At 42.6% G+C, this 14920-nt stretch overlaps 1 protein-coding gene across 1 annotated transcript in view; it reads right to left on the reverse strand.

Annotated features, from left to right (window-relative positions):
* Window positions 1–14920, reverse strand: part of b3gat2 (beta-1,3-glucuronyltransferase 2 (glucuronosyltransferase S)) — a 50987-nt gene that overhangs the window by 7435 nt on the left and 28632 nt on the right. Inside the window, exon 3 of the mRNA XM_069689855.1 lies at window positions 6008–6156. Coding sequence (XP_069545956.1) covers window positions 6008–6156 — 149 coding nt within the window. The remainder of the gene's footprint in view (window positions 1–6007; window positions 6157–14920) is intronic.

The following is a 14920-nucleotide window of genomic DNA, read 5'->3' on the forward strand; positions in this document are numbered from 1 at the left end:
AATTCTGTCTGCACCGCAACAGTGTAAATGAGTGATGATGTCACAATTGTCTAAAAAGTAATTGGTCATGAGTTATGATGTCACATCCAACGACTTGTCACTGCAGTTACATGAATGATAATCATTGATGCATCGCTAACGGTGCAACAAGCACCGTATTCTGAACATACTGAGTGATGTCATCCTTCATGAGTGATGATGTCACATCCCGCTGCTGTTGTAACTGTGACGTGATGAATGCCGATCTCACGTCCTCCTGTCAGTGCGGTGCTGGGCGATGACTGATGATGTCACTGCCTGCTAATAGCCTGTATTAATATCAGCGGCAGGGCACCTCCATTAGTGTAATGGGGCCGATAATGATGATGATAGTTTCAACACAGAGCTGTCGGAGCAGCAGCCAGCTGTAAATGATGATCCAGCAGCTCCGGGGGTCTTTATCCTTTTCCCCACAGGAAACATTTACGCATCACCCACCAGGGACTTACAGTGCGGCGATGTGACCTGCACACATATGGCGAAACCAGGAAATCGAGATTTTATAATTGCTGATTCCAGGTGAAACAGCTGCTTCCTGCATTTCTCTGGATGAACAAAATGTTTGCGGTGTTAGAGAGAGACTTGGCTGCAAGCCTAAAATAATTCAGTTAAGTCAGTCTGGAGCAAAATTCAAAACCATATTCATGCTGGTACCTCTCAGATGTTGTTATGTCTGTCGGACCTCACAACACAGAATTACAGGACTGAACCAACACTTCTGGTGTTGCTGCAGCTTTTCCAGCAGCAGCGCTGTAGCCTGACAGTGTGGACTCTGACCACTGTAAGCCTCATCCTCACTTAATGCATCTACTGTGTACATCATGCATCTGTGGTGGTCATTATGGTAAACAGTAGTGAACATTGCAGAGAGCTGAAGTGGAGCGGAAACTTCAGACTGCTGTTGCAGAAGCAAGAAATCCTCATTCCAAATCCCATTGACATTTACCGCTAATCATTTCTGAATGTGCTCCTATAGACAACAGAAAAGATGAGAAACTACTGTTTTACTGTGAACACACTCGAATGATAAAGAAATGAAATACTGCTGCTCCTGATGATGTTATTTTGGTATCTTAAAATTGTTTACACCATTTGAATCACGAGGCTGCAGCAGCCTGATACTATTCAAAAAATAACAACAGCATTGTCCCTCGGCCCAAATTTGGACCAGTGACTGTTAAGTGGTTAAAGATGTAATAATTCTCAAATCTGTGTATATGTCCAGCTGGAGTGGAAATGTGTTTGATTGCACTGAACATGACGTTAATGTGATGAATACACTGCTGATTGATTGAAACAAAATAAACCTCCGAAATGTGATGTTGAACTACATACACTGAAAAGACAGGAAATACAATGCCCATAGTGATGAACCAATGTGATGATTGTAAATATCATTCAAAATGCAGCAAAGCAATTTCTAGAACAGTTTCAAAGAGTCTGTAAATACATTTCCACATGCAGGCTCGGTGGTTGCCCGGAACAACGGCGGACGTCACGCATTTAAGCTCATGTGAAAGTTGAAAGGTAGAAACATAATAGGATCCATTTCTCACAAAAAGTCCTTTAAGGCAGATCCGCGATGGTTGTCAAGAGGATGAGTGGCTTCATAAAACCAAGTGCCAACAGGGGCTGTGGTGATTTGAGATGAGCTGCATCGATCTGAGCTGTCTAAGCACACAACTGGAATTTATAGCGCTATAACGCCATTTCTATCCAATTCAAGCTGTGTGTGTCTAAGTTTAGACTGTGCCACTAGCTTAAAGCATGACTCATGCTGTCAATAGTGGGGAGAGATGCCCCACGGTTGGTTACTGCTGTGATGGTGGCCGGTATTATGACTGCAGTTTCATAACGGTCCCAAACACACGAACATGCAAGTGCTGATAAATTGGGCTTTTATTAAAGCCTCATCTGTGTCATTCACCTGCAGTATGCAGGTCAGTGCTGACTGATTACATACTTATTATGGAGCGGATCGGTTCTGCCTGCGTAGTCAAACATCAGAGACTGAGGAGAGAAAGACAGAAAGTCACTTTTGTTTTATACAGAATACAAACTGCCTGTTGTTTTGATGAAATCTTAACTGCAGCAGGAGGTTGCATCTAAATGAGGGGAGTAATGCTAAGCTGTGTTTATTTAAAAAAAAAAAAAAAAAAAAATGCATATGTATTCTGAGTTACAGTATATGAAGGCTCACACCAGACGTTTTTACAAGTTGTCTGCTTTCATTTATTTATTTTGTCCAGCTTTTCATGCCTCTCATTCAGTTAGGTGCTGACAAAATACACAAATAGCATAATATTTGATCAGTGTTTCTGTTTTAAGCAAATAATGAAGCTGGATATGCTCAAAAAGTCGGAATAAAAGCTGACTTAAAGGTTCTGGTAGAAATGCTCACCACTAAATCTGCTTTCTGAAGACGGTAAGTGGTGAACAGTCCTGGTTCCATTTTATAGCCTTCACTTCTACAGAAGTTGTCTACGTGTCTTTTTCTGGCGAATACCCAGTCATTCTGTACTCTGTCGACACCCCCACCTTCCACCTAAATTTAGAGACTGAAAACTGAGAGATGTGATAGAGGAACTACAACCATTACAATGACTAGTAAACTTAGCTATAGCCTGCTGTGTCTACTGAAGCCTGTGAATTCTGATCAACTGTCCAGACATTAAAATGACTGAAAATGGGTAAAACATGTTACTGTAGGAAACAGAGCCAGAGGGACCAGAGGACCACTGGACATGATCTGACCGAGCTGACAGAGGGCTGGGGTTGGGAGGGTGTGGGAGAGTTTCACTGGGAATGTGTTGGTGGTGTGAGTCTTGGTTTGAATCCATTTTTCTAAAACGAGGTTTCAAGTTGCTCTTTAAAGACTGCAGCTTGTGTACATGACGGGAGGAGGCTCCGAAGGAGGTAAAGTTGGACTGAAGTGTCTTTGATAAAAGTGTGTGAGTTCATTGGACTGTACTACATACTTTTAGATACAATCTAAGTTTTAAAATCTTTGCATGCCTACATTCACCTCAGTTAACCTGCTGTGTACTGTGAAGTCACACAAGCTGATCGTCTTTAGAATCAGGTCATGAGGTAAAATCAGTGAAACCTCTTTCTCCACCGCACAAATATTATTACATTACATTTGATTTATCTGACGCTTTTATCCAAAGCGACTTACAATAAGTGCATTTCAACCATGAGGGTACAAAACCAGAACAACAGGAATCAAGAAAATACAATTTCTTCCAGAAAGCCAAACTGTCTCCTCCACACCTCACACCTCCAAAACACCTCTGCTGCCTCCCCCCCTCTCCCCTCTGCGCCCCCTGGTGAACTGCGTAGAGCTCTCAATCTCACAGGGCTCTTCCTCCATCCATCCCCCCTCACCCCTCACCCCCCTCTCTGTGACGACTGGCCAGGTTAGGAGACAGCTGGAGAGAATCCACCAGCGCAAGGCTGCAGGACCTGACGGCATCAGCCCCGGGGTCCTGAAGACCTGCGCCGTCCAGCTGGCTGAGGTCCTACAACACCTCTTCAACCTGAGCCTGAAGCAGGAGGAAGTCCCGGTGCTGTGGAAGACGTCCTGCCTGGTTCCTGTCCCCAAGAAGACGACTCCATCTGGCCTCAACAACTACCGACCGGTTGCCCTCACATCTCATGTGATGAAGGTGCTGGAGAGGCTGGTCTTGGCCCACCTCAGGCCGCTGGTGAAATCTTCACTGGACCCTCTGCAATTTGCGTACCAGCCTCGTGTGGGAGTAGACGATGCCATCATCTACCTGCTGCAACGAGCTCAGTCTCACCTGGATGGAACCGGTGACTCTGTGAGAATCACTTTCTTTGATTTCTCCAGTGCATTCAACACCATCCAACCACTGCTGCTGAGTGAGAAGCTGCGGGTGGTGGGGGTGGATGCGCCCACCGTCTCCTGGATCAATGACTACCTGACAGGCAGACCACAGTTTGTCCGTCTGGGCAGTGTGCTGTCTGATACGGTGGTCAGTGGTACTGGAGCTCCTCAGGGAACTGTTCTGTCTCCCTTCCTGTTCACCTTATACACCACTGACTTCCAGTACAACTCAGAGTCAAGACATCTGCAGAAGTTCTCTGATGACTCTGCCGTGGTGGGATGTATAAGGGATGGACGGGAGGATGAGTACAGGGCAGTAGTGGAGGACTTTGTGGAGTGGACGGGAAGAAATCAGCTGCTCCTGAACGTGGCCAAGACCAGAGAGATGGTGGTCGACTTCAGGAGGAAGACGACGGCTCCACAACCGCTGAGAGTTCTGGGCGAGGAGGTGGACATGGTTGAGGAGTACAAGTACCTGGGTGTGTCCATCGACAACAGACTGAACTGGAAGACCAACATCAATGCTGTCTACAAGAAGGTGATGAGTCGACTCTTTTTCTTGAGGAAACTTCGATCCTTCAATGTGTGCAGCATGATGCTGGAGATGTTCTACCATCTGTTGTGGCCAGTGCATTGTACTTCGCTGGGGTCTGCTGGGGGAGCAGCATTGGAGCCGGTGACACCAACAAACTCAACAAGCTGGTTAAGAAGGCCGGCTCCATCATCGGCTACAAACTAGATAGTCTGGAAAAGGTGGTGGAGAGGAGGACGCTGAACAAACTATTGTCCATCTTGGATAATCCTGTCCACCCTCTCAACCACCTGCTGCAGGGACAGCGGAGCACTTTCTCTAAAAGATTCCTCCAGCTCTGCTGTCACAAGGACAGATACAGGAAATCATTCCTGCCCACTGCCATAAGACTTTACAATAACTCACCTCTGGCAAAATCCATCACAGTACAATAACACTGTTGACTGTGTTTCTTGGTTTCTTGCTTGTATATTATATGTATATTATATATATAGATATATACTGTACCGTATGTCTATATATATATATATATATATATATATATGTTGACTGTGTTTATTGGTTTGTTGTATATAATATATATAGATATTTAATGTACTGTATATATACTGTATGTACTGTGCATTTTATTTTTTATATTTATATTTTTTATTTTATTGCTTTTCTATTATATTATTCTATTCTATTATTATTTTATTCTATTGTTTCTATTATTGCTCCTGTATGTATGCTGTTGTGGCGAAAAAATTTCCCCTCGGGGATTAATAAAGTATATACCTACCTACCTACCTACCTACAAAGTTCTATCAGTAAGTTCCATGTTAAGATACTAAAGTTCTACTGTTCAAGGTGAAGGAGGAAGAGGTGTGTTTTTAGTTTGTGGTGGAAGATGTTCAGAGTTTCTGCTGTTCTGATGTTGTTGGAGCTCATTCTACCATTTAGGAGTCAGGACAGCAAACAGTCAGGATTTTGTAGAGAGTTTAACTCAGTGAGGAGCAACAAGCTGATTGTTAGAAGCAGAGCGGAGGGAGCGGCTGGGATGTAAGGTTGGACCATGTCCTGTTATGATGAAAGCTGATGAAAAGTTATTGTGCAGAAAACCATGAGCTGCATCACTCTCATACTAAAGAAAACATGACTATGTGCCAAGATCTGAAACCCATTTTAATGACATCTGAAAACATTTGTGACATTTGTCCTGAATGGACATTGACAGTGTCTGATTAAACTCAAACGTTGTGTCTACACGGAGGGTGAAGTATGAGCAAGATCCACTTTCAGGCTTCGAGGTGCTCAGAGTACAATAAACAATCACTGGAGTTATGTATAAATGGGGGAAAAAATTGTTTATGGGCGTATAGTGTGAGTGAAATATGAGCTGGTGCAGATACGTGGACTGATCCGCAGAGGAACGTGCGGCACGGGACGTTTAAAATGCTGTTTGTATGGAAAATAAGCTGCTGGTGCCTGGTGTTCCTGATTGTCAGCACGAAAGCACAATCAGCAGCAGTGTCTGACCCACATCATAACATCCCCTCAGTCTTTTCAGTCTGTTGCCATAGTGACAGAGGTGCCCACTTACTGACCCGAGTGCAGTTGTTGGCCTTGGGCTCCAGCTCGGTGACCTGGGTAATCTGTTTGAGGAAGTCGGACTCCTGCATCCCCGGCTGGGAGCCCCGTCGCTTGAACTGCGCCCGCGGGTTGGTCAGGATCACCTGGACGTTCACCGCAAAGCCTGAGGGAGAGGAGGACGAGGAAGAAGGGGAGAGAAGAGAAAAAAGGTGAGGTCGTTAGCCAGAATGGATTAAAAACACATTATGAGTCCGTTATAATCGCAGCAGTTCATTAGTGTATCAAATGGTGATGATATGGCTGATATGAAATTCATTTACCACAGGGGTCTGTGATAATTGTACCACAGAGGAGAAGGAAAACATGAGAAAGTCAGAGGGAAGTCAAAATGCTCATGATGCCAGTGTGTTGGAGCAGAGGTGGGGATTAATGGCTGGCTCGCAACCAGATTTAATCAATCTGATTAAAAAACATGGTACCTGTGGGGGAGAACTGGCTATCTGACACTGTAATTACAAAAGCCAAAAGATATTAGCTGCCCTGCAGCCACAGATATGTTTGAAGGTTGGAAAGTAATTCAGATTGTAAGATTAGTGTTTCAAAATATTTTCCATAACTCATATTACGTTCACTTTGTATAATACAACCCCTTCTGCTGCTGTACTATACGTAACCTTGCAGCTCGTAGAAAGTGTGTGTGGAGAACACGTCGTTCACACATCTGATGTGTTGTGTGACCTCGAGGCCAGAGGTCTGGAGGTGACAAGTGACGCGTCTCTTTTACATGTTTGGCCTCCACCTAGCTGCCCTCCTTCTGTCAGGACGAAGTGCTCAGAGACGGAGCGACGGACAAAAAGAGAGCAGCAGGTAAAGTGGGAGTCCTTTCAGGATGAGTTGCTTCCAAATGGTCCCCACAGGAAGCTCTTCCAGAGTTCTGGGGTACGATGTAACATTTATTCTGCCCTCTGCCTGCCGATGAGATGAGGTATTGATCTCTGGTCTTACTCTGCCAGCAGTCTGCAGTTTATCTGTCTGGCTTTGAGGGACATTGTTGCCACAGTAAGTAATTTTGCATTTTTATTGACTGATTCTCTTGAAATTCAGGACTCAGGCCTCCGTTGATTTGTAACTGCCTGAAGTTGTTTTGGAAAGACGCATGTAATTACTGATTGTCAGATTTTAAAGTCAACAAATTCGGGTAATTGGCCCTCAGCTCAATATGATTTCCTTTTCATGTGATGCTCAGATGAGTTTTTCCTCCACTTCCACATCTTCACAGCCAGCGTTTATCACAAAATACAGTAGTCAGTTATTTACTCCTTCATCTGATGTTACTTAAACCACACACTCACAATCTCGTGGAAAATGTAGGACTTTTCTGGCTTCTCAAAAACATTTGAGTGGATAACAAGTCTTCCAGGAAGTTTAAACTATATTCATGTATTAATACATGCTGTTCAGATTGCTGATAGCTATTTTTTTTAATGAATGAATGTACATAAAAAAGAGAAACTAAACGTAAACGGTCTCCTTTTTGGTAAAGAAATGTCAAAATAAGCTTATCAGTGACTTGTATGTTACTGCTGTAACTTCTTTAATGGATGTTGTAACATGATAACATGGTGAACGGTAAACGGCGTCATATATTACACCATGAAAATGTTCCAAAACCACGTTTCCTTTGGGTAAAATACATGTTTCACATGTACTTGACCATATATGGCCATATAAGATTTTACACATATATGTATTTCATGTGTTTCATCTGGGCCTCCAGATATGTTTGAAGACATATAAGTATGAGTAGTTCGAAAAATATTTTTCATCGAAAACCCTTTCTATTTTATAGTTACAAATTCTTAAAATTACATCTACACCTCCTTCCTCATTGTAAAATCCAGAATCTATTAATATGCAAATATTTTTCATTTAAAAAGTTACCGGATACAAAATGTCTCCTACATCACTGAAAGCCATCAGCGTTGTGGTTTCCCTTACATACAGTACGTCACTCATTCACACAGTGAAGCTAAGAGATCCATGAAGAGGCACTTTGAGGGTCTGCAGGTGCAGTAGCAGCTCTGTGAAAATCATTGTTCTCACGATGATAACATGCTGATGTTTAGCAGCCATAGTCATATCCTGCATATTTGTTATGTGATAGCGTGTTTATTAATTCGAACTAAACCCAGAGTACAGCTGTGGCTGACAATGTTTGGTCATAAAGCAAAGTAATACAAAATTTAAAAAAAAGTAATAAAAGCTAACTGAAGTTTTGGGATGATAACAGATGAGAAGTCAGGGGATGAACAAAGATATTGCAAGCCACCGTGAGGACATCGTATTTCATACAATCCGTACAGTAGTTTCATTTCAGTCTGGACCGAAGGGATAAATTAACTTTTTAGCTGTTAGCTGGACTTTCCAGGTAGAACACGAGGTACTGTACACACTGCACCATTTATTTTCTTCCCTGTACGCCCCCACCCTCCATCCTCCACCCTACGGACACCCCCTCTGGGCTGAAAACGAACCCCATCAGCACCTTCTCCTCTTTATTTTACCTGCATAACTCCCTCAGACCTTCCTGCTGAGTCAGAGGACAGAAACAGCAACAGAGGAAGAGACCTGCAGTCACATACATTTAAGATGGAAATAATCAAACTTTGGCTCACTTAAAACATTAGAAGTTTATTCTTTACACTTTCAATCCAGTGTTGGATTCATGAGCTGAACTAATGTCTGTGTGTTAAGGCACAAAGTGGAGCTGAGAAATGATTATCTTAGCTTAGGTTAGTTTAGCTTAGCTTAGCATGAGGACTGAAAGCAGAGGGGAACAGCTAACTTGGCCCACTCCAAAATTCAAATGTATGTCCACAAACACACATGTTGTTTGTTTAATCTGTGCAGAAACAGTAATGCATCAGTGAGAATTTGTGGTTTTACTTCGCCAAGTGACTTCTGCAAAAGTACTGGAAGGACCAATAAACTGTTGTTCATCAAGAAATAGTTCAGGCATGTAACTCATTCTAAACTATAACCTGTAATTTTAACATGAATGTTTATGTTTGATATCATCATAAGAAGTGTGTTGTAGGTCGTGGTACATCCGGCCACTTAATTCTACGAAGCTAATCATCTCCAGCTGCATTTTTAAACTGATATTTTTATGCCGATGTATGACAATGTATGATGTGAAAGAAGTTGCTCACAGTGAACCGACAGCAAATTGTCCCCCAGTTCTTCTGGTCCTCTCGGCTCTATGAAAATCTATAAGTGAATTGAATTGTTTAGCTGTTCAATAACTTTACGGTTGGTTTCATTCTCATCGTTCAGAGTTTGGTTTTGGCTGCAGAAGGAAGCCTTTTTTTTTATTCATAAAAAAGTTCTAAAAATACCAAAGAGCATTCAAAGTTAGAGCTGGTAAACACAGTGTCACATGTAACAACTAAAGTGTTTGATATTTCAATCAGGAGGTGGTGGAGACCAAAACCAGAGCTTAAATATTGGAATAACATTCAGCTGTTGGCCAGAAACGCACACAAAAAGAAAATGTTGCTTCATGACTGCTGAATGGGTAAATAGGCAACCACATGAATTTATAAAGTGATAATATGTTGCGTTCACTTCCTTAATTGCAGGTTTAACGCAGACATGAAATTGGTGTCAGTCTATGTTTTGCTCTCAGAAAGTAAAGAGTATTTATTTAAAATGAAAATTTTTGCTTTAAATATGGAAACTCCATCACAACCAAACACGCAGAGTCTATTGCGTTTTAAATGTTTGACCCGACCCTAAAGTTTCAAATGTTTTCGCTTCGCACTGACACCTGAATGCAACAAAGCCAGTAGCCTTTTGACATGATTGATGCTTTCACAACATGTCCTCTCAAGCATAATGTAACTAAGTTGATGAAAAAGAAAATTAGAAAAAGACAAAGAAACTGAAATTAGTGGTTATAATGAAGGAAAACCACTGCGAAATGTAAACTATATTGTGTAATTTAATTCATAATTTCTCGTAAATTTGCAAATGTTTTGTATAGTCTTTAACCTCCCCATCACCACAGTGAAAATTAAAGTGTTAGGTGTTTGTGTTTTAAGAAAATCAGCTACTCCTCAGAGGGATGCTGAAGTTTGAGCGTGACAGAATGTGCAGAAATTGCGGTCCTCCATGAACGAAGCCTCGGAATAATTACCGAAGATTTATTTATGCAAATCGTTAGTGGGTGGCACACCTTGGCAATCAGTGCATGAGTGCAGGAATTTACCCCCTGTAATTCGCCAACCTCGCTTCTTTTATTCTCCCTCCTTTCCCCTCCCCCTCCTGACTGAACAACAGTTTCTAGGCTGCAGCTATCCAGAGGTAGCGACACGCGGCCAGCAGACAAGACGGCGGTCCTTTGAGTAAAGTTAGTGTCAGTGTGGGTCACAGAGAGAAACTGTAGACATGCAAATGGCTTTGGCTCCCGATAGGCTTAAGTTTGCTGCATTTTAGGCTGGGGCCGCCTCCAGAAACACATCCTCATCAACAAAAATATATTCTGACACAACTAATGTTAATACATTCAAAGCTACACCGTCCTCTGCACTGATAACCGCTGTTTTAATTTGCCCATCTTATCTTAGAAAGAAAAAGAAAAAATATCCCAAAGACGAAGCTCATTCCCACTCCTGCAAACTAACTTTTATCTACACAACGCCACACACAAACTGACATGACACCTATACAGTTATTAGGTAATGCTGGTGTCAGGCGTATTACTGCTCTGTGTGTGATACTGCAGGCTAATCACAGAGATAAATGCAGCTCAGGTGGAGCAGACAGATATGAGCTATTACAAGATAGGCATCTCTCAACCCTGCAGCCAGACGCTGTGATATAGAGATCAATGCTTATCTGAGCCATGTTTGCCCAAGAGGCTATTGTCCAGACTCTGCACTAACTTTGTCCCACTTTACTCCTGACCTACTCCTGATGACCTATTTGACTATGTATCTATTGCAAGTAATGCGTTACGTTGTCTGGAGAAAAGTGTGGTCCTGTAGCTCATCATTAAATGGGCCCTTTGCATTTCAGTTTTTATTCAGTGAAAATAGAATTATTTCTGTTTAAAAGCATTTTCAAGAACTTCACGTGTTTTTATTGAAGGACATTTAGTTTCTCAGCCAACCGAGGCAGTCGAAATGATGAACGTCACTCACTTGTTCAACACAGATCTGTCAGCTGCTTCGGCTCATGTACAGCTTCATTCACAGTGTAAGTAGGCTACTTTGTGCCACTAGTATTGATTTTAGGTGTGGTGGACACTTCTTGTAATGTCCACCCCCACTTCCCATTCCTGACAATAGTAATACCAAAATGTGAAATAGCCATGCTGTGTGCTGTCTAGGCGTGGAAGTTACATGTTTTGAAAGCGTGAAACTTACACGTACGTAAATGTCTTGTGACACGGGATCATGTGACCAAGGTCCCGCAACTGAGGCAACAAATGCCGTTTTTGGGCAGTATAAGAAGGAAGGAGGGGTGGCTTGATGGTTGGAGTTAGTTTTCCCTGACTCCAACAATGTAAGTCTCCTAACCTCAACCATGTTCCTTCTCCTAACCTCAACCATGTTCCTTCTCCTAACCTCAACCATGTTCCTTCTCCTAACCTCAACCATGTTCCTTCTCCTAACCTCAACCATGTGCTTATTTAGTAACCACAAACACGTGTTTAGCTAAAAGTTTATTTTTCCTGTAAATCACATGGCTCTACACACAAAGCGTGTCTATCTCACGTTTTGCTGTGATACTGGGTTTCACACTATTTATCGATCAAATGGGTGATGGTAACATGTCAAGAAACACAAAACTGAGCCAACAAATGCAGTGAAAATGAACACTGCGAGCAAGTAAACAACATAAGGTTTCAAGTCCTTCAGAAAATTCAGCTTCTCAAATGTTTTATAAGAAATGAAATGCATTCCACACATTTGTTGTAGGATGCTAGCAGGGCACCTTGGTGAGTAATGCGGAGTTGTTTGTTTGTTTGCAATAAAACTCCACAGGGTACCTTTCACAACAAAGTCAGCCACCTGATGAGCTTGAAAAATGTGATTAAGACAGAATGTGTCAGAACGAGGGGGATGAGGGGTGTGTGTATGTGTGTGTGTATGTGTGTGTGCGTGCGTGCGTGTGTGCGTGTGTGTGTGTGCGTGTGTGGAGGGCGGCAGAAACCAAGAAATCTAATGAGCAAAGAAAAAAAGAAGAGGGAATTTGCCGTTTGGTTCATTGTGGTTGTTGTACAACACTTTCTTTGGAAACAAAATGGTACTTTCTTGTTCTACCTCTGAGGTCTCCTGTGCATCCTTTTATTACATCCATTCATCAGTCACACATACAAAAAAAACTATTTCCTGATGGTTCAAATTGAAACACCAGCATTTTGTTGTTTTCTTGTTTGTTATCACTTAATTTTGCCGGATTCTTATGGCTCTCTTGTAGGAATGTGCAAACACAACTTGGCTCCCAATTTAGTTTCTGTGTTTAGTTCCTGTAGAAACATTAGCTGTCTTTCTATGACTCATTTGTTATGATTTTGTTGACCTTTTGAATTTGAACTTGGTGACATCCAAGTAAAACTTTGCTCTGACAGGCATTTGCCACATAATTTCAAAAGTTACTGGCTGGTCTTGATTTTTAGACGCTTTTATCCTCCAGCACCATCTCTCTGAATCTGCAGCTGCATACACATCCAAATATAAAATGAAATGTAACGCATTAGAGAAACTGCATTGTAATGAGCTACAGGAGATAAAGCAAAGATGTAACCCTCTGATTTGAATGACACTAAGACTCCAGTGCTGAATAATTCAATTCCACTTTATATTACATCTATCAAAAAATCTAAATCAAACGTGGAGCAATTTAAAATGAGAAAATAAGAAACAGGTGAAAAGAGCAATAAATAAAAACATGAATTGAAAAAGAAAACAATGCCTGGCACACCGTGATGTTCTTTATTGATTTATCTTATCAGTATAACCTGGAGCTTTGGTAGCCTGAGGGAACCGTGCGATCACACCGTTGCCCTCCAGTTTACAGGTTTAGAGCGTGCAGCCAATTTCTTTATTTTTGTTTCCTCCTTTAGTCATCCCGTCTCTCTGTCTCCGTTCCTGCCCATTGCTCTGATTCATTCTGAACTCACAGGCTGATATGAAACTCAAAAGAGTTTATCTCTGGGGCAAAAACATAAATAAGCAGACTTGGTAACCACAACGCTGTGACACTAAAATCAGAAGCCAAAAAAGGACCAAACTGTTTATGTAACGTCTGTGCCCATTTAGATCCACTTCAGGAAACTTGACTATTTGCTCTTCTGAACACACCACATGATGTGTGATAGATGGAAAGGCTTTTTATTTGTTTTGAATAATGACAAGAGCGACTGAAAATCCAAGGAGAAAGGTGTCACTTCCCGACCACACTGTGATTGACAAGTGACTACTGGGATGTGCAGTGCAGAAACACCACGGCAACAAGCACCTGACACCAACGACTGACAAAAGCGAACAGGACAAAGCTGAGAGACCGAGTCCATCTAATGTCCACTCAGTGATGAGTCCAGGAAACCTCAGAGGACAGTGTCAGTAAATTACATATTACTCATTAGCAAATGTGCCTCATTAATCATAGCTTTGAAATATGTTTGTTGTGATGTACATCTACTTCATTGGCAGCTGTTTCAGTCACCTGATGTAGTTGTACCCACTCAGCTCTACAAAGACTCTTCCTGCTTCATCCAATTTCAGATTTTCATGCTCCAAAATGACAAACAATGAATTCAGCCTTCCAAAATGCTCCTTCAGACACTAATAAGAAACAACACAGACACTACACATCCCTATTTTCTGACATTTCATGAACAAAATCAAATCAAAAACACAAAAGACAAAGAACTGAGTTTTTTCAGAATGTAGTGTTGAATGGTGGGAATTGAGTTCCAAACATGTCTATGCAATACTCCCCAAAATCTGCCTCTACAAATGGCCAAAGGATTGTTGTTTTACTACCAAATTATCGGCATGAAATATGGGCATGTGTTTAATACAATATCCAATCACAGTCACTTCAGAAAGTGTTTAGTCCTATTCACTTTTTGCACATCAGTGCATCAGTAATTATAAAATGGAAGACATTTGGAACCAAGACTCTATCTAAAGTTCATCTGACCGAACTGAGCATACAAAAAAGAACACAGATGACCCGCTCAGTCGTACGTTCGGGTGTAAAATGCCTTTATTTGCCTGGTCCATACACCAATGTCTATGTGCAACCGCTTCTCTCTTCTTCCTTCTCCCTGCTCCCTTTATAGGGGAGAGCTCATCAGTCCCTATTTGGCTCAGCTGTGCTCATTACACCTGCCCGGCACCGTTCCCTGAACCACTCCTCCCACTCTCCACCACCTGCAGCTGAGCTAACCACACCCCACCACCACATACCCCCACCGCCCGACTTAGGCCGGGAGCCATCCGGCCTAACCTACTCCTCCTCCCCCCCAGAGAGCGGGAGAGGAAGTCATCCGCAGTCATCTGCGCCCCCGGCCTATGGACCACCTTGAAGTTAAAAGGCTGTAATGCCAGATACCACCGAGTGATCCGTTGGTATCCTTCATGCGGTGGAGCCACTGCAGCGGAGCGTGGTCCGAACAGAGGGTGAATGAGTGTCCCAGCAGGTGGTACCGCAGGGAGTCGACCGCCCACCGGATGGCCAGGCACTCTTTCTCCACTGTGCTGCACCTGGCCTCCCTCTCCGATAACTTCCAGCTGATGTACACAACAGGGCGGTCCACCCCCCGCACCTCCTGGAACAAAACGGCCCCCAGCCCTCTGTTCGACGCATCAGTCTGCAGAGTAAAGGGGAGAGAGAAGTTAGGGGTGCACACT

The sequence above is a fragment of the Brachyistius frenatus genome, unplaced genomic scaffold, assembly GCF_029030835.1.
Source record: "Brachyistius frenatus isolate BFR_SWC_R1_liver_20210118 unplaced genomic scaffold, ASM2903083v1 Contig_8, whole genome shotgun sequence".
Lineage (NCBI taxonomy): Eukaryota > Metazoa > Chordata > Actinopteri > Embiotocidae > Brachyistius > Brachyistius frenatus.